The 18,898-nt window shown below is 48.8% G+C and overlaps 1 protein-coding gene across 1 annotated transcript; it reads left to right on the forward strand.

Moving 5' to 3' along the window:
• The first annotated feature begins 3,074 nt into the window (after window positions 1–3,074).
• Window positions 3,075–8,117, forward strand: DBX1 (developing brain homeobox 1). Its single transcript, XM_002708959.4, has 4 exons — window positions 3,075–3,441; window positions 4,063–4,164; window positions 6,051–6,253; window positions 6,621–8,117. The coding sequence occupies exons 1-4, from the start codon at window positions 3,075–3,077 to the stop codon at window positions 6,984–6,986; spliced, it is 1,038 nt and encodes a 345-aa protein (XP_002709005.1). The 3' UTR covers window positions 6,987–8,117.
• Window positions 8,118–18,898: the final 10,781 nt, after the last annotated feature.

Genomic DNA, 18,898 nt, shown 5'->3' on the forward strand with positions numbered 1-18,898 from the left:
GCTTGGTGGCCCGCGCGTACTCGCGCGCTCTGCTCTGTGGCGAGGATGCCGGTAGCGGGGCTGGAATGCACCCTCTCCGCCCTGGCTGGGGAGGAAAGAACCTGCCAGGACGGCTTCTGAGAGCCTTTCCTACCGTGCCAGGGACGCTGTGGCCGCTTTGGCCCGGGCTGGATCTGTTGCGGCCTCCCCCAGCGAGCAGCGGCGCAGGCAAGGGCCTGAACCCCCAAGCCAGGGCTTCCAATTCTCTCTCTTTTCCCCCTGAAAGCGCCGCCTTGGGATAAAGCGCGCGCGTGATTTCTCCGAAATAGACTTGAAGATAACGACATTACAATGACTGGCAGGACGCAGAGACCCCTCGGGCTGGGGTCAAACGGCATTAGTCACAGGTCTTAGGCGCAGCCGCCGCGCCGCGCAGCCCCGTAGGCGCTCGCCGAGTCTGAAAAGACGCGTTCAAGGAGATCACTTAAAGTAAGATCCTTTCGTCTGATTTCTTGCTTCCTTTGGATTTATTTGGCCTTTTCACGGGCGGCCAGCCCTTGCTCCCCCACCCCTCACCCCGCCCTTACTTTTTCCTCTTGGACGCCTCAGAGAATTCTTCGGGGGGTTGTGGGGACTCGCTACAGGCAGCGGGCTCCACGTGGATCGCAGCGAGGGGCTGACCCACCTTCCAAAAAGCGTCAGGGGTGTCTTTTAAAAAGCATAGAAAGGAGCAGTGAGTCTGGACTGAGGCACAACGTGTGTGTGTGTGTGTGTGTGTGTGTGTGTGTGAAGGTGAGGGCACGGCGCCCTCGACGAACAAGGTGGTAACTGCACGAGGACACCCAGGGAAATATCCCAGCCGGGGAGGGGCCACTGGGAAGGCCTCAGGCTGGCTTCCGGGCTTTTCTGCCTCCCACCCCCAACAAAACCCAAAAGCTGATTTCTGCAGATACAGGCTCTACTCCAGAGTCTCCGGAACACTGCACAGGCACATCCTTGACCAGAGCCGGCAGCAGCCCCTTCTGAGCGGGAGGGGAAGCAGAGGCGGAGGCGCGAGGGAGGAGGAAGAGTGCTAGTCCCATTGAAATAAAAACTTTGTCTCTGCAAGATCCGAGCCAGGTGCTCAGCTCGCGCAGGCTCTTCTCAACTACTTTACTGCAAGACTTCAAAAGGGGGAACTTTTGAATTTCCACAATTCTCCCTTTCCCCTTACCAGGGGCTTCCAATTAACCCTAGCAATACATTTCCCGGATTTAAATGGCCACTTATTTAAAAGCTGCTGCTTTCTGAGTTTTCGCCTGCCGTCTCTGCCTGATGCCCAGGACTCCTCCATCAGCAGTCTGGGGCTCAGGAACTCCATACTTACATCGTCTAAGCATTCATTTGCCTCCAGCACCCGGCCCCAAATAACTTTTTAATTTGAATCTAGGGAGAGCTTTAGCAGGCTCCGTTTCTGGTTTAATGTGATATAAATCGCAGATGCACTTTTATTGAATGGTTAAAGCAGCGACATGGAGATCATCAACACAAAACGCCCTGAACAAAACCATCGAGAGAAATAAAGCTGGTTAATAAGATTTTTGAGAAAGCTTTGTGTTAAAAAGCAAAAAGGAAAACCAGCTGAAGGTGACAGTTAGTGCATGGTTAATAGGATCAGGGCGGCCTGGCGGGGCTGCACACTTCTCTTTGGGGAGGTTCAGCCACACTAAAGAAATGAATGGGACATTTAACACATCTGTTATCTCGCCAAGCACAGAGAGAAAGGAGGGACCCAGGCTCAGCGCCACCGCAGCCCCAGCCCAGAGGACAGCGAAGAGACTGTCCCCAAGATCTGGTTCGAGGCTCCAGATTAAGGGGAGACCTTGCTTGTGTGGGCCAGCTTCCTTGCAGCTGCACGCTCCTCCCAGTTTGCACGTGTTTCTATGTTGCCCTTAATTAAGAAGCTGTGAAACCTCAGCCACGTTAAGTGCTGTCTCTAGAGACATCTGGACCTGCTACTGCTTAAAACCTACAGGCTGTGAGCTGAAGCTCACACTGCCCAGACCTCCTTGACGTTGGGGAAGGGCCAGCTGGCCTTCCCAGCGTTGGGTCACCGTGCCCGGGGTAGCTTCCTGCACTAGAAGCCCTTGGAATGCCTGAGGATTGGTGCTGCTCTCTTCTGCGCAGGGACTCTCTTCCTCCCTCCCAGGAACTGTGAATCCATCCACGCAGGGACTGGAGAAACTTCGCTGAAAATCGTTGAAAGTTTGCAGACTTGTTTTACCACTCAGGGTCCCCAGCTCTCAAACTCCACCAGTCTCCCAAGATGAAATAACCCGAATTAATCCCTCCCCCTACCCTTGAGAACACACACATCCAATAGTCCCAAAACATTGATTTAACCCTGCACTCACATCTGCTTTGTGCTTGGGCTGGAGTAACTCATAGGGCTAGTCCATTTTCGTGTTCACTGACTTGAAATTTTCCAAGGTGGGGGAGGGTGATTTTACTGAGAGCCTGGAGATGTATTTCTATGAATATTTATTGATTTATTTTCCAGGCTCAGCAGGAGAGCTGCAAATAAATTTAGTGCGTTCTTTAAATAATTCCTTTTCTATGAGGCAAGATGTCATCTGAAACTTCTAAATAGGCATTTAATTAGCCCGGGCGTTGCTTCGGAACAAAAACCCCCAGTGAGAGCTTTGGGGGCGCACTGTATTGCAAAGAGGCGGTCGGTAAGCAGAATGGATGCGCGGGTCTTTGTTGCCGGCCCATTGTGCGGGCCATGCTTATGAAGACTAATCCAATCATAAATTGCACCTCTGCGCCAATCAGAGCGCCCAGAGCCGCCAGCGAATGAAGCTCGAGTGGAGAACTTTGTTGAACTTCATTGTCAGAGCTGTCACTTTTCAAAGCGCTTTGGCGGGCGGGCCGCTATAAAACCATCACCTCGACGGGAAGACCACGGAAGACTCGCCGACGCCCAAGTGGGATCGTGACTTAGGGACGTTCGCTAGGCCCCAGAGAGGGCACTGCGGGGGCGGGAGGGGCGGGAAGCCAGGCGTTTACCCTCCGGCCACTGGAAGAAGGGTTATTCCGCCCGCCCCGCGTCTACCATGATGTTCCCGGGCCTCCTCGCGCCCCCCGCCGGGTACCCAAACCTCCTGCGGCCCACGCCCACCTTGACCCTGCCCCAGTCCCTGCAGTCCGCATTTTCTGGCCACTCCAGCTTCCTGGTGGAGGATCTGATTCGCATCAGCCGGCCCCCAGCCTACCTGCCCCGCAGCGTGCCCGCAACCAGCGTATCGCCGCCCAGGCAGGGGGCTCCCGCAGCCCTCACCGACACGGGGGCTTCTGACCTGGGCTCCCCGGGTCCCGGCAGCCGGCGGGGCAGCTCTCCACAGACGGCCCTCTCCCCTGCCAGCGAGCCCACGTTTCTGAAGTTTGGGGTGAACGCCATCCTCTCCTCGGCACCCAGAACAGGTAAGTAGGGGCAGAGTGCTGAGGGGTCAATTCAGGGGCCAGGCCTGTGCCGAGGGCTCTGGCCTCAGTTTCCTTTGCAGAGCGGGTACTAACACAACCATCTACACACGTGCGCACGAACTCCGAGACCCCACGTCGGGCAACAGGAGTCTCAGGTCCCGCGAGACCCCACGTCGGGCAACAGGAGTCTCAGGTCCCGCGGCTCGCCCGGAATGGACTTGAGCGCGCGCAGTGCTCTCGCGCGGCTGCAAAGCTGAGCGCACCTCCCTGCGCATCTGCGCTTCTGCTCCCTGAAGACAATTTTTTTTTTTTTAAGAAAAACGCCACGATGAACTATTTCTTGCAACAGTTTGGTATTATGGAGCTGCGAGTTTTTCCCCTGCTCTAGTCCTATCTCCTTAGCCTAGGATGCAGAGTGGGAGAGGCGGCGCAGCAGATTCCTTGGGGCGGGGAAAGAAAGCTCCGCACAGAAAGAGACCACGTTGGAAATACGTGCTGTACTTTTATACGTGAAGGCTCACACCTGGAACCAGCGGAAGGGTTCATCTTGTCCCACGTGCAGTGGGTTTTGTAATACTTAAATACGTGATCGAATTCCTTTTCTCGCTCCCTCTCCCCCAGAAGCATCCCCCGCCTTGCTCCAGAGCGTCCCTCCCAAGACGTTCGCCTTTCCCTACTTCGAAGGCTCCTTCCAGCCCTTCATCAGATCGTCCTATTTCCCAGGTAGGTCTCGCCCCGTCTCCTCGCGCGAGGCCAGGCGGCGCTCCCTTGCCCCCAAGCCGTATTTCTCCGTCCACCGCTCGGGGTTACGATGTGGTTCAGAGGTTGCAAGGCGTACAACATTCACGAATCCGTCGCGCCAATTTGATGCCCTATTTAGCACAAGCAGTGACTGCTTGACACTGTGCACCAATTCCCTGCTCTACAAATTAGCAGGAATTGTCATGGTCCCAGTTTGAGGCGGTTCCCTTCCCGGCGAGGAACTGTTGGCATCCCTTCACGCCGCCGTTTTCCCACAGAGGCAGTGCACTTGCTCACGATTCCCCACAAAGGTTTCAGCACCATGACCAATTGGTCAGCTCCTCCGGGCAGCCACACACAGACCGGCCCTCGGCCCTCCACGCTGCCCAGAGACACCTACCAGCCGGGGCTAATTTCTCATTCAAGGCTTGGGGCTTTTCACAAGACCACATGGGGTGCCCGCTTGTGTGGGATGCCTGGGGTCGTCCAAGGGGGAGAGGAGCGAGATCCTTCCCCAACCCCAACCTTCTCTTTCCAACAGCGTCTCAGACCCTCCCTCCCTCTACCACTGTATCCGTTTCACCACCATTCAGCTGGTAAAATCACCAACAGCCCTAGGGAAATGCGCATGTGGGCCCCAGCCTGAAGGGGAAGACCACAGCTTTCCACCAAGTTCCCATCCTGGAATCTCACTGGTGACTCCAAGGATGACTCAAACTCTGTAGCTAGTCACAACACACACGGACTAGGAAAAGGGGGGAGCCCCTAGACAGAGAAGAGATGCTGGCAGGGACGGCAGGGGAGGGGATGTGGGGAGCCCAGGACAGCACTCCGAATATCAGGAGGGAAATAAGCAATTGATTTTTTTTTTTGTCAAGGAGAGCAAATTCACCAATCCCTACCCCCACCCCGCACTCCACCATTCATGCTGCTGCTGCTAATGGAATTTGCTCCCTTTCTACCTCATCTCAATGCTCTGACAAAAACAACCCGAGCTTTATAAATAGCTTTTCATGTCCATTTAATGAAAATGATTCGGGGAAGAGAAGCCTCTGCCATCAGTATTCTCCCAATAGTCCTGGCCTGCAGTTGTGTTTAGTTTGAAAGTGTAAATCTCTTTTGTCCCAGTAATATAGGGCTTTCGCTGCTTGTTCTCAGTCTTTTTCTGTTAGTTCATTACTACACAATTACCATTCACGCTTCATTAGAGGCTCTGTATCTTTTTAGGTTTTTTCCCCCCCTCTCTCTTAAAGAGAAACTCTCCCCCCTTTTTATCATGCCAATACCCATTGGGAAGCGGTCAGTGTGCTAATTAGCTGCCACTTTTCATGTATTCGGCCGAATTCTTTATGTTTTGTGGGGGAGGGGAAGAAAGATTAATATAAAAAGAGGAATCGAAAGTGAATTCTCCTCCATCAAATTTTCATCAAAAGTGCAAAAAGCCGCCCAGGTGATAGACGTTTTGGGGGTGGGGGTGGGGCGCGAAAACTCAGTGGCCTCAGCTGCTTAATTTTCCTGTAATTTACTTTTTATTTGCGGCTGTTTTGGCCGGCGTACGCGGGTTTGTTTCTCTAAAACCGTTGCACGGAACAACGAAATGGACTACGGTGGGGATTGTTGGCTGCGGCTTCGTGCTCCCACCTAATCCGGGTTTGCACGGTTGAAAGAAAAAGTCATTTGGGCGGAAAGAGCCATTTGGTCTTGCAGGTTCTCCAGCGGGAGAAAGGGGGGGGGGGGTGGTGCTTTAAAGAGATGAAGGGATCTGAGCGGGAGCGAGAAAGACTGGGAAAGCCGCGGTGGAGGACGGACGCCACCGGGTCTCGGCGGGAGACCGCCCACTCAGCGGCCACCTCTCTGCCCCCCTGTAGCGTCCTCGAGCGTCGTGCCCATCCCCGGGACCTTCTCGTGGCCGCTGGCTGCCCGCGGCAAACCACGCCGGGGCATGCTGCGTCGCGCCGTGTTCTCCGACGTTCAGCGCAAGGCGCTGGAGAAGATGTTCCAGAAGCAGAAGTACATCAGCAAGCCTGACCGCAAGAAGCTGGCGGCCAAGCTGGGCTTGAAGGACTCGCAGGTGACGGCCGTGTCCGCCCTACCCCGCACCCTTCCACCCCCGCGCCTCGCGTCTGCCACTGCGGGGAGGGGGGTGTCTCTGAAGTCATCCCATTGTACAGATGGGGAAACCGAGGCCTAACGGGGGCGGAAATGCCCCCGCTAGCTTCTTCGAGGCTCCTAGGGACAGCCCGCTTCCCTCTCCCGGGCTCACCAGCCTAGGTGCCAGAGGGTGGAGGGGCGGGAGGGGGGAGTCAGGGCTGCGCGAGTGCTGGGGTGCGGAGACAGCGAACGGGGAAAGACGCCCCCCACCTCCACAGTCCCGCCGAGCCGTCCCGCACCCTTCCCCAAGACCCCAGCACTCACAGTGGCTTCTCCGGGCCCCGCAGGTGAAAATCTGGTTCCAGAACCGACGCATGAAATGGCGGAACTCCAAGGAGCGCGAACTCCTGTCCAGCGGCGGCTGCAGAGAGCAGACCCTCCCCACCAAGCTCAACCCGCACCCGGACCTCAGCGACGTGGGCCAGAAGGTCCCTGGGGACGACGACGATGAAGACGAGGCCCCGGGCAGCCCCCCGCACCGCCTGGCCTTCCACGCGTCCCCAGAGCCTCGGCACCTGCGGGACGCGCGCCTCGACGGGCCGCTGCCCCCCTCGCCCGCGCACTCCAGCAGCCCCGGCAAACCTTCGGACTTCTCTGACTCCGACGAGGAGGACGAGGAGGGCGAGGACGAGGAGGAAATCACCGTGTCCTAGGACCGCACCGGCGCGCGCCCGGTACTGGTTTCAGGTGCTTTGGCATTGAACAGGTGTGATCCAGTCTGCGCCAATCGCTTTGTGACCCGGCGGGGATGCTGCGGCTCCCCACCGCAGTACCTGCACCACGTCCAGGGTCCAGGGCGACGATTCCGCCCCCCCCCCCTCCCGCGCCCGCCCCAGCACCACCTCAGAGCAGCCCTCCCTCCTTAAATCTCGGGCTTGGTCTCAGACTTAACCCTCCATTCTACCTTGTTGATTGCAAAGCATTTGGAACTCAGTGCGTTGCGGTTCCAGGGGTTCCTCCACCCTATGGCCTGTACTACCTCTGAACCAGGCCCTGATGGTCTTCAGCATCCTCAGCCCCACACGGAGCTACACCAAGCGCATAACTGACGCCCAGCCCCCCTGACGCCGTGGGTCCCTACACCTGCCTATCCTACACTGCAAGGGCCTCCTACCCTGCTGCAGGCTGGGGTACCCCTAGCCCCGACCCCGGCCTTCCCATAGCCAACCCCTTAGGAAGTGCCCTGAGGACCTGTGGCTCTCCGTCTAAGGAACAATGTGAATATTGACTCTTTGTTCTCATTTCCCAAATGCTTTTGGAGGGGGGAGAGTAAGTTCTCAAACTTGGGGGTGGGGGAGGATCAGTCTGTTTGCTCGTATGTGTGCGTGTGTGCGTGTGTGCATGTGTGTGTGAAAGCTTTTCTTTAATGCCTGCATCCACAGTATATGGACAGCGGACTCTACGATGTGCCCTAATATTTTATATCTGGGGAGGGGATTACAAAGTGTCTAAGCACAGGGGGCACTGTGTGGATGGAGGGGTCCACAAGCCTTAGATTTTTTTTTTCTTTCACCGAACTTTGCTGTCTTTGCACAGCTTTTATGAACTTATGCTATTTTGTACACATGTTGTATGGCTATTTTATACCAAGGTTATTGTGAATAACTAAAAAAAGACTGTCTAGAGTGCTTTTTCTCCTTTTTGCAATGGTTTTTAAACTTTAAAAAGGTAGCGGTTTAATTGCATAACTTATAAAGAAATATTTTGTATTTTTGCCATGTACAGAATTTTATATATGTACATATGTATCAAATGAACAAATACCAAATAAAAAGTAGAATGGATACAATGACCCAGTGGTGTCATTAAGTCACAGGGTGCAGGGGCCAGTGCTGTGGCCTAGCAGGTGGAGCTGCTGCCTGCAGTGCCTGTGTCCCATATGGGCTCTGATACAAGTCCTGGCTGCTCCACTTCCGATCCAGCTCTCTGCTATGGCCTGGGAAAGAAAGCAGCAGAAGATGGCCCAAGAGCTTGGGCCACTACACAAGCGTGGGAGACCGGGAGGAGGCTCCCGGCTCTTGGCTTTGGATGGGCCCAGCTCCAATCATTGTAGCCATTTGGGAAGTGAGCCAGCGGATGGAGGATCAATCAATCTCTCTCTCTGCCTCTCTGTAACTTTGCCTTTCAAATAAATAAATAATTTTTTAAAATTCACAGGGTGCAGAGCTAAGGGAACAATGCTATTCAAGTCCAAATGCTGGGTTTCTCTTTCATCTTAAGGGATGCTGAGGTTCAAGGGGGAATGCACTTGTCCGAAGATCCCCAGCTAGTAGGTAGCCGTGCTGGAACTAGAATCCTCCTCCGGCTCTCCGTTCAGTGCACTTTCTGCTTTGCTGTATCATAAAATAACCACATTTCTACGTCAGGTGTCAAGTGGCTCCCGTAAAATGGCACCAAAAAAGCTGAAGCCATAGCGTCCCTTCTGTCTTCTGTGAGAACTGAAATCATGGGAAGAAATCCTTGAGTGGGAGTCTAAGCAGCTCCGGTCTTCATGGTTTTCCTTTCTCTCCCTGAACACCTACTGCCCGGACCCCAGGAAAGCTTCCAAGCCAGGCTCCGCTCCTTGCCTTTTGTGTATGAGCTCATTCTGTCAGGAGTGCCTTCTAGAGCAGGCACTTGGGAGTCCAGATCCAGACGCTGGTGTCTCCCAAAGAAATGAAGAGTTCTGGAATGACCTGCGTTCAGCAGGAGTGCCTTAGCTAATCAGCGAACTGAGCCCTACAGGACATCAGGTTAGGGTCATGGATGGGGCTTTTGTGTCCTTTAAGAGATTGGCCTCAGCCCCTCCATCACACAGATCCAAGTGAAAAAAAAAAGTGGTGATGTTTATTTTTGGTAGTCATACTTGAAGTTTAAATCTGCTCCATTCCAAATTAACTCTGCTTTCAATTAACACAGACCCTGCTACGCTGCAGTGCCCTGCTGGGCTTGCTCCTGACATCACTGACCACTATCTTCATTGTGGCTTATCCACAGTCCTGAGAAGCAGCAGAAGCAAAACTGCTGTTGTTTTCATAATCATTGTAATTCAAGAAACTTCTCACGTTTCCCCCTCTACACTTAGGAAAGCGTTCCGTTCCGTAAGGCTGGCTGGCATTCAACCCCAGTTCGTGCTTCCGTTCACACCCAGAGTTCTCAGCTCCCAGTAATTCACTTCTTAGAGCACCGGCCCTAAACCACTAACTTTCATTCAAAAGACTGAAATAGCTATATCCATGAGCCAGAGAATAATAAATGCATAGTCAAAATAAAGGGAATTTTGGGGCTGGCACTGTGGCACAGTGGGTTACTCCCCTGGCCTGAAGCATCAGCATCTCATACAGGCACCAGTTCCAGTCCCGGCTGCTCCTCTTCCAATCCAGCTCTCTGCTATGGCCTGGGAAAGCAGTGGAAGATGGGCCAAGTCCTTGGGCTCCTGCACCCACGTGAGAGACCTGGAAGAAGCTCCTGGCTCCTGGCTTCAGATGGGTACAATTCCTGCTGTTGCGGCCAACTGGGGAGTGAACCATTGGATGGAAGACCTCTCTCTCTCTCTCTCTCTCTCTCTCTCTCTCTCTCTCTCTGCCTCTCCTGTCTCTGTGTAACTCTGACTTTCAAATAAATAAATAAATCTTTTTAAAAAATAAAGGGAATTTTTGTTGAGCACCTATTACATGGCAGGCAGTCACCGTGCTAGGTGCCTGATCAGGGCTTCTCATTTCTCTCTGTGCAGAAAGACCTCCTGAGGATCCCATCAAAATGCAAATAACGATTCTGGGTACTTGGCATCCCTAACACTGTTAGCTCACAGAACAGACAGTAAGTAGCAAGTATTACACAGGTTTATCCTCCCTTGACTAAACTGGTAACAATCTGCTTAACTAAAAGTCAACCAATAGGAATTCTCTAATAGAGTGTTATATTTTGAAATATTTTGTAGTTTTGAAAAAAAAAGAGAATCTCATTGGCCATTTAAAACCTTTCTCATATTCCTGAATCTCCTATATCACCATGAGACCTCTTCCTTGTGGCCAAACAAGGTCTTCCAGCTTGGTGTTAAAACCCTTTTGTGGCTGGCGCTGCGGCTCACTAGGCTAATCCTCCATCTGCGGCGCTGGCACTCGGGGTTCTAGTCCTGGTTGGGGCGCCAGATTCTGTCCCAGTTTCGTCTCTTCCAGTCCAGCTCTCTGCTGTGGCCCAGGAAGGCAGTGGAGGATGGCCCAAGTGTTTGGGCCCTGCACTCACATGGAAGACCAGGAAGAAGCACCTGGTTCCTAGCTTTGGATCAGCACAACGCACCGGCCATAGTAGCCATTTGGAGGGGGTGAACCAATGGAAGGAAGACCTTTCTCTCTGTCTCTCTCTCTCACTGTCTAATTCTGCCTGTCAAAAAAAAAAAAAAAAACTTTTGTACTCTAAGAGATCGCTGAAAGCCTAAAAAGAGGTTTTGTTCCTATGGGTTTTATCTACTGATATTTACTGTATAAGAAATTCAGATTAAAAAATTAAAATCTTCATAATTCATTTAGAACAAGAAACCATGATGTGTCAACATAAATTTACATTTTATGGAAAATAAGTATGTATACATTATAAAATGAAACAAGAAGCGTGGCACTGTACTGCATTTCTGCCCACTTCTTTAGTGATTGGTTTCATAAAGGAAATCCGGATTCTCTGGCCTGCTTCTGCAGCCTCTTGTGAGACAGACATGCACAGGAGGACTACACAGCCTTTTCAGATTGCTGTGGCTGCTTTCTGATGCAGCAGAGAAACTAGATAAGTGGTAGTTTTTAAAGGTAAGTTGTAATTTGGAATCTAAACATTCTGTCAATGAACTTTTCAACTATTTAACTTACATTAAAATCTATTCATTTGTCTTGTATTTTCATATAGGTCTTTGAGCACGTATGAGGATTTTGCAACAAGGTGCACTGGATGTTTGGGAAACATTGGCTCACTAAGTCTGGAAAGATATTCTCAGTGTTGGCCTTTGTCATCCATCATCAAACATCACACTTCTTAACGGTAGCACCTGTCTCATCACAGAAGTCTTGAGAAGCTATCAAGCTTATGGTGGCAGATACAAGCTTTTCAAAACTGAGATTTTTACTTGAAAGCCAAACTTCACGATTGAGTAAAGTGCTATCAGTTTTTATTTCCAGGTGACAGGCTAATTTTGTTTTTGATAAAATGTCTCAGATAATTCTGAGAAATCATCGTTTGTCTGTTGGTCAACTTTTTTCAAGTAAAAAATGGAGTTTCATAAAAAATGTGGTTAAACAATTGCACAAGTGCTTCATCTTGAGGCAGTCATCACCCCTCCGTGTACAACAGAAGTCTTGTTTTTAAGTTGTAGCTCACAGACATTACTTAGAGGGATTTTTTTCTTTTAATTATCTTTTTAAACATGTATTTATTTATGAGAAAGGCAGAGCAACGGAACAGAGACAGAGCAAGAAATCTTCCATCTCCTGGCTGACTTCCCAAAAGGCCACAAAGCGTGAGCTAGACCAGGCAGAAACCAGAAACCAAGAACCGAACCCAGGTCTCCCACATGGGAGGCAGGGGCACAGGCATCTGAACCATCATCTGCTGCCTCCTAGGATGTGTTAGCAGGAAGCTGGGTCCAAGGAGCAGCTGCCAGGACTGTGCTCCAACATAGGAAATGGGCATTCCAAGCAGTGGCTTAACCCGTTGGGCCACAACACCCACCCCAATGGAAGTCTTTTATGCACACTTCCCATTTCATCATTCAGATTGAAGAAGTTATATATTGTATACTCAAGCGTTGTCATTCAGTAACATTGATAACCTCTCTTGCCTCACCAGACCTGTTAAATGAAACTGGCTGTGTGTGGGCATCGGTAAGGGTCATAGAGAATGCAGTGACCACTAGGATAATTCAGTGCCACTGCCTTGAATTGTTTTAGGGTACACTAGCAGCTTCCATGTTGCTGCTCATCACTTTCACCCTCTCAATACAAACAGCAACATAGTTGTTCTACAATAGACCAAAAGTTTCAAAAAGACACTCTCCTATAAATATTTCACAACACAACACTTGTGTTTATGTCCAGGTTTCAAATAAAAGAAACTCTTGTTTGTGCAAATATTAAGTGAATGCAAGCAGAACAGAAAGTCCAGGGATGTCTGCATATTTTTCCATTTCAAATCAAAAGTACAATTTCATAAATGATTTATGAACTCAGTCTTCGTCAAGTTGCTCTAAGGTTGGAAAGTGACACTGTCGGGTAAAGCTGCCACCTGCGGTGCTGGCATCCCATATGGGCACTGGTTCTAGTCTCGGCAGCTCCACTTCTGATCCAGCTCTCTGCTATGGCCTGGGAAAGCAGTAGAAGATGGCCCAAGTCCTTGGGCCCCTGCACCCATGTGGGAGACCCCAGAAGAAGCTCCTGGCTCCTGGCTTCAGATCGGAGCAGCTCCGGCCATTGCAACCATTTGTGGAGTGAACCTTCTGATGGAAGACCTCTCTCTCTCTTTTTGCCTCTCTTTCTCTGTCTGTATAACTCTGACTTTAAAAATAAAAATAAATCTCAAAAAAAAAAAAAAAAAGAAAAAGAAAACAGAAAGTGGCACTGTCATGATTAAACTGCCTTTTGTCCAACTGGCATTCAGCATGGTAACTGAATGGAGCTTTCTCAGTCTCTCCACTATTGAGGGCAAGCACTTCCTTAGCCAATGCCAAGTGATAACCTAGGTGCTTTAGAAATGCCCTCATTTCTGGTCTGAACAGTTGAAACAATTTTTAAATCTTTAAGAGCACACCACATCTATGTCTCTCAAAAATGATCATTTTAATTCCTTTCTTTAAACTCTGAATGACTGGCCTTAAAATGATTGTGTTAATCAAGACAATCTATGACAAACCTACAGCCAGCATCCCATTGGATGGGGAAAAGTTGGAAGCATTCCCACTGAGATCTGGAACAAGACAAGGATGCTCACTCTCACCATTGCTATTCAATATAATCCTGGAAGCTTTAGCCAGAGCCATTAAGCAAGAAAAAGAAATCAAAGGCATACAAATTGAGAAGGAGGAAGTCAAACTATCCCTATTTGCAGATAACATGATCCAAAAGACTCCACTAAGAGACAATTGGAACTCAAGGAGAGTTTGGTAAAGTAGCAGGATATAAAATCAATACACAAAAATCAATAGCCTTTGTATACACAAACAATGCCACAGCTGAGAAAGAACTTTGAAAATCAATCCCATTCACAATAGCTGGGGAGAAAAAATCAAATACTTTGGAATAAATTTAGTAAGGATGTCAAAGATCTCTATGATAAGAATTAAAACATTAAAGAAATAAATAGAAGATACAAAAAAATGGAAAAATATTCCATGTTCATGGATTGGAAGAATCAATATCATCAAATTGTCCACACTTCCAAAAGCAATTTTTACAGATTCAATGCTATACCAATCAAAATACCTAAGACATTCTTCTCAGAAAATGAAAAAATGATGCTGAAATTCATATGGAAACACAGGAGACCCCAAATAGCTAAAGCTATCTTATACACACACACACACACACACACACACACAAGCCAGAGGTATCACAATACCAGATTTCAAGTCATAGTACAGGGCAGTTATAATTAAAACAGCCTGGTACTGGTACAAAAACAGATAGATTGACCAATGGAACAGGATAGAAATGCCAGAAATCAATCCTAGCATCTACAACCAACTTGTCTTTGACCAAGGAGATAAAAACAATCACTGGAGCAAGGACAGTCTCTTCAACAAACAGTGCTGGGAAAACTGGATCTCCACATGCAGAAGTACGAAGCAAGACCCCTACCTTACACCTTACACAAAAATCCACTCAAAATGGATTAAAGACCTAAATCTACAATCTGATACCATCAAATTATTAGAGAATATTGGGGAAACCCTGTAAGACATTGGCACAGGCAAAGAGTTCTTGCAAAAGACTCCCGAGGCACAAGCAATCAAAGCCAAAATTAACAGATGGGGTTATATATAATTGAGAAGCATCTGTGCTGCAAAAGAAAACACTCAGGAAAGTGAAGAGGCAACCAACAGAATGGGAGAAATTATTTGCAAACTATGTAACTTATATGGGATTAATAATCAGAATATATAAAGAGATCAAGAAACTCAACAACAATAAAACAAACAACCCAGTGAAGAAATGAGCAAAGGACTTAAACAGGTATTTTTCAAAAGAGGAAATCCAAATAGGCAATAGACACATGAAAAAATGCTCAGGGTCACTAGCCATCAGGGGAATCCAAATCAAAACTACAGTGAGGTTTCACCTCATCCCAGTTAGAATGGCTTTCATACAGCAATCAACAAACAACAAATACTGGTGAGGATGCTGGTGAGAATGTAAACAGGAAAGCCACAATGGAAGACAGTATGAAGTTATCTCAGAAATCTGAATATAGATCTACCATATGAACCAGCCACCCCACTCCTGGGAATTTACCCAAGGGAAATGAAATCAGCATATGAAAGTTATCTATACCCTCATGTTTATTGCAGCTCTATTCACAATAGGTAAGTCATGGAATCAACCCAAATGCCCATCAACTAAAGACTAGATAAAGAAATTATGGGATCTGTACAACATGGAATATTACACAGCAGTTAAAAAATGAAATCCAGTCATTTGCAACAAAATGGATGAATCTGGAAAACATCACACTTAGTGAAATAAGCCAGTCCCAAAGGAACAAATACCGTATGTTTACCCTGACCTGTGATAACTTATGGAGCACTTAAAAGGCAATCTGTAGAAGTGAACTTGACACTTTGAGAAGCAATGACTTTGCACAGCCCTTGCCTTGACTGTTGAGGAAGGTTTTTTTTTTTATATTATTTGTTGAACTCTTAATAGAGTCAAACATATGTGTATAAAGTCAGTTGAAAATAGATCTCAATAAAAAAAATAAGAGTAGGAATAAAAGAGGGAGGAAGAAGAGGGGTAGGAGTCTGGGTGGCAGGGTGGGCACAGTGGGAAGAATCACCATGTTCCTAAAGTTGTAATTATGAAATGCATAAAGTCTGTAACTGTAAAGCTGTATAGTTCTGCATGCATTCCTGTGGACTTACTCCAAGGGTACAGTTTATATATATTTTATTTATTTGACAGGTAGAGTTACAGACAGTGAGAGCGAGAGACAGACAGAAAGGTCTTCCATCCACTGATTCACTCCCCAAACAGCAGCGAAGGCCGGAGCTGGGCCAATCTGAAGCCAGGAGCCAGGAGCTTCCTTCAGGTCTCCCACGTGGGTGCAGGGGCTCAAGGATTTGGGCCATCCTCCACTGCTTTCCCAGGCCACAGCAGAGAGCTGAATTGGAAGAGAAGCAGCCAGGCCTCAAACTGGCACCCACGTGGGATGCTGGCGCCATAGGCATAGGATCAACCTACTGCACCACAGCACCAGCCCCAGGTACAGTTTAAAAACTTGCCATGGAAACCCCAAATTCCCTTGAGCTGGGTGGTAAAAATATCATCTTAAGTGTTAAAGTGATCATATGGATAGGATTAAGGGTCTGGTCATAATAATAGATAGAATTAAATAGGAGTGAATGCTCCAACATGGGAAGCAGTCCACACAGCAGACTCAATATGACAATTGCTTTAAGTAGCACTCTGACCTCAGAATCAGCCCTTAAGTCATTCCAGTCTGGTTGAAAAGTCCATGAGAGCATTTTAGGCCTGGAAAGTCAAGACACTGTGGCAAAAAAAATGTCCTACATGAAGGACCTCAGTGGGTGAGACCCCAATGGAAAGAAGTGGTCATCAAAAAGGAGGTATTGACTGGTGACATGGCTCAATAGGCTAATCCTCCACCTAGCAGCACTGGCACACCAGGTTCTAGTCCCGGTCGGGGCGCCGGATTCTGTCCCGGTTGCCCTTCTTCCAGGCCAGCTCTCTGCTGTGGCCAGGGAGTGCAGTGGAGGATGGCCCAAGTCCTTGGGCCCTGCACCCCATGGGAGACCAGGATAAGTACCTGGCTCCTGCCATCGGATCAGCGCGGTGCGCTGGCTGCAGCGCACTGGCCGCGGCGGCCATTGGTGGGTGAACCAATGGCAAAAGGAAGACCTTTCTCTCTGTCTCTCTCTCTCACTATTCACTCTGCCTGGCAGAATTAGACAGTGAGAGAGAGAGACAGAGAGAAAGGTCTTCCTTCCATTGGTTCACCCCTGAAATGGCCGCTATGGCCGGCACACTGTGCTGATCCAAAGCCAGGAGTCAGGTGCTTCCTCCTGGTCTCCCAAAAGAGGAGGTACTTTTCTTTAAATGGAGGAGAGAACTTACGCTTTACTTATGGCCTTGTCTAAATACTGATGGAGCTTGTGGATCCAAAATGGTTCCATAGACTAGGCAGCTCATTTCAAGAGCCTTGGGTGATCACTAATGTTATACATAAGAATGTTAATTACAGCCGGTGCCGCGGCTCACTAGGCTAATCCTCCGCCTAGCGGCGCCGGCACACCAGGTTCTAGTCCCGGTTGGGGTGCCAGATTCTGTCCCGGTTGCCCCTCTTCCGGGCCAGCTCTCTGCTGTGGCCCGGGAGTGCAGTGGAGGATGGCCCAAGTGCTTGGGCCCTGCACCCCATGGGAGACCAGGAAAAGCACCTGGCTCCTGGCTCCTGGCTCCTGCCATCGGATCAGCGCAGTGCGCCGGCCGCAGTGCACCAGCCGCGGCGACCATTGGAGGGTGAACCAATGGCAAAAGGAAGACCTTTCTCTCTGTCTCTCTCTCTCTCACTGTCCACTCTGCCTGTCAAAAAAAAAAAAAATGTTAATTACTAAATTAACAACAGGAATCACTGTGCACTAACTTCCCATGCAGGACCTCTGTCCTCAAAGAGACGTACTATAATTATGTTTAAGTGCTCACAAAAGATATATCATTCTTGGGTGTTTCTTTAAAGTTAATTAACTTTCTGGGGTTGGCACTGAGGCTTAGCGGGTAAAGCCACCGCCTGCAATGCCGGCATCCCATATGGGCGCCAATTCAAGTCCCGGCTGCTCCACTTCCAATCCAGCTCTCTGCTATGGCCTGGGAAAGCAATAGAAGATGCCTCAGGTCCTTGGACCCCTGCAACTGCATAGGAGACCCAGAAGAGGCTCCTGGCTTCTGGCTTTCAATCGGCATAGCTCCAGCCGATGCGGCCATCTAGGGAGTGAACCAGCAGATGGAAGACCTTTCTCTGTCTCTCTCTGCCTCTCTGTAATTTTGCTTTTCAAATAAATAAATAAATCTTTTAAGAAAAAGTTAATTAACTTTCTAAAAAGAAAGAAGTGAAATTAACTTCAAGATGCAATGACTTTGAACAGCTCTTATCTCAACTGTTGAGGAACAGGTTTTTTTTGTTGTTTTTGTGCAAATTGTTGAACTCTTAGTATAAAGTTGGTCTTCTGTGTATAAAGTGAATCAAAAATGTATCTTAGTGGCCGGCGCCGCGGCTCAATAGGCTAATCCTCCACCTAGCGCCGCCAGCACACCGGGTTCTAGTCCCGGTTGGGGCACCAGATTCTGTCCCGGTTGCCCCTCTTCCAGGCCAGCTCTCTGCTGTGGCCAGGGAGTGCAGTGGAGGATGGCCCAAGTGCTTGGTCCCTGCACCCCATGGGAGACCAGGATAAGTACCTGGCTCCTGCCTTCGGATAGGTGAAGTGCGCCGGCCGCAGCATGCCAGCTGTGGCGGCCATTGGAGGGTGAACCAACGGCAAAGGAAGACCTTTCTCTCTGTCTCTCTCTCTCACTATCTACTCTGCCTGTTAAAAAAAAAAAAATGTATCTTAGTGGAGAATGGGATTGGGAATGGGAGAGGGAGGAAGAGGGGGTGTATGAGTGTGGGTAGAAGGGTGGGTGTGTGGGGAGAATCACTATATTCCTAAAGTTGTACTTATGAAATGCGTGAAGTTGTATTCCTTAAATAAAAGGTTTCTTTGGGAAAAACATGATTGTGTTGCTTTAACTGGAAGTATATTACCAACAACTGGTCTCACGTATGACAATACAATTAAATGATTAACAGCAATAAACCTGAGGGAAAAGATAATGTTCGACATGCTTTCTTTCTTATTTAGTTTCATCTAGGTGTTTATTGGTGTGTTTCTCACTCTGATGAGTAAGAGAACTATGATATATTACTGTCATCTTTTTAGCATCTTTAGAAATAGGCAGTACAGCTATCGATTGAGAAAGTGAGTCTTCCAGTCTCCTTTTAAAAGCCAACAATCTATCCTTAAATATAAGAAAAAATTTATTTTTTGGTTGAATCCTGAAGTGTACAACAGTCTCAAGGAATTTTTATAGTAGTGTTAAATGAAACAGCAGGGTGTACTCATTGTGTTTCTGCATAGACTCAAAGAAAACTTCGGAATTTTAAAATAACCACATCTTGGATCAGGGGCTTATGGATGTTATAGCAGGTGTAACAGACGAGAACATGGGAGAGCACTGCAGAATACTGAGAAAAACTGAGTTCACGTCTAAAAATGCACATGGAGCTAAAACTACTGCCTAGAAAATTATAGGAAAGAGAGCACACTACACACATCCCATTA

Source organism: Oryctolagus cuniculus, chromosome 1, assembly GCF_964237555.1.
Source record: "Oryctolagus cuniculus chromosome 1, mOryCun1.1, whole genome shotgun sequence".
In the NCBI taxonomy this organism is placed as follows: Eukaryota; Metazoa; Chordata; class Mammalia; order Lagomorpha; family Leporidae; genus Oryctolagus; species Oryctolagus cuniculus.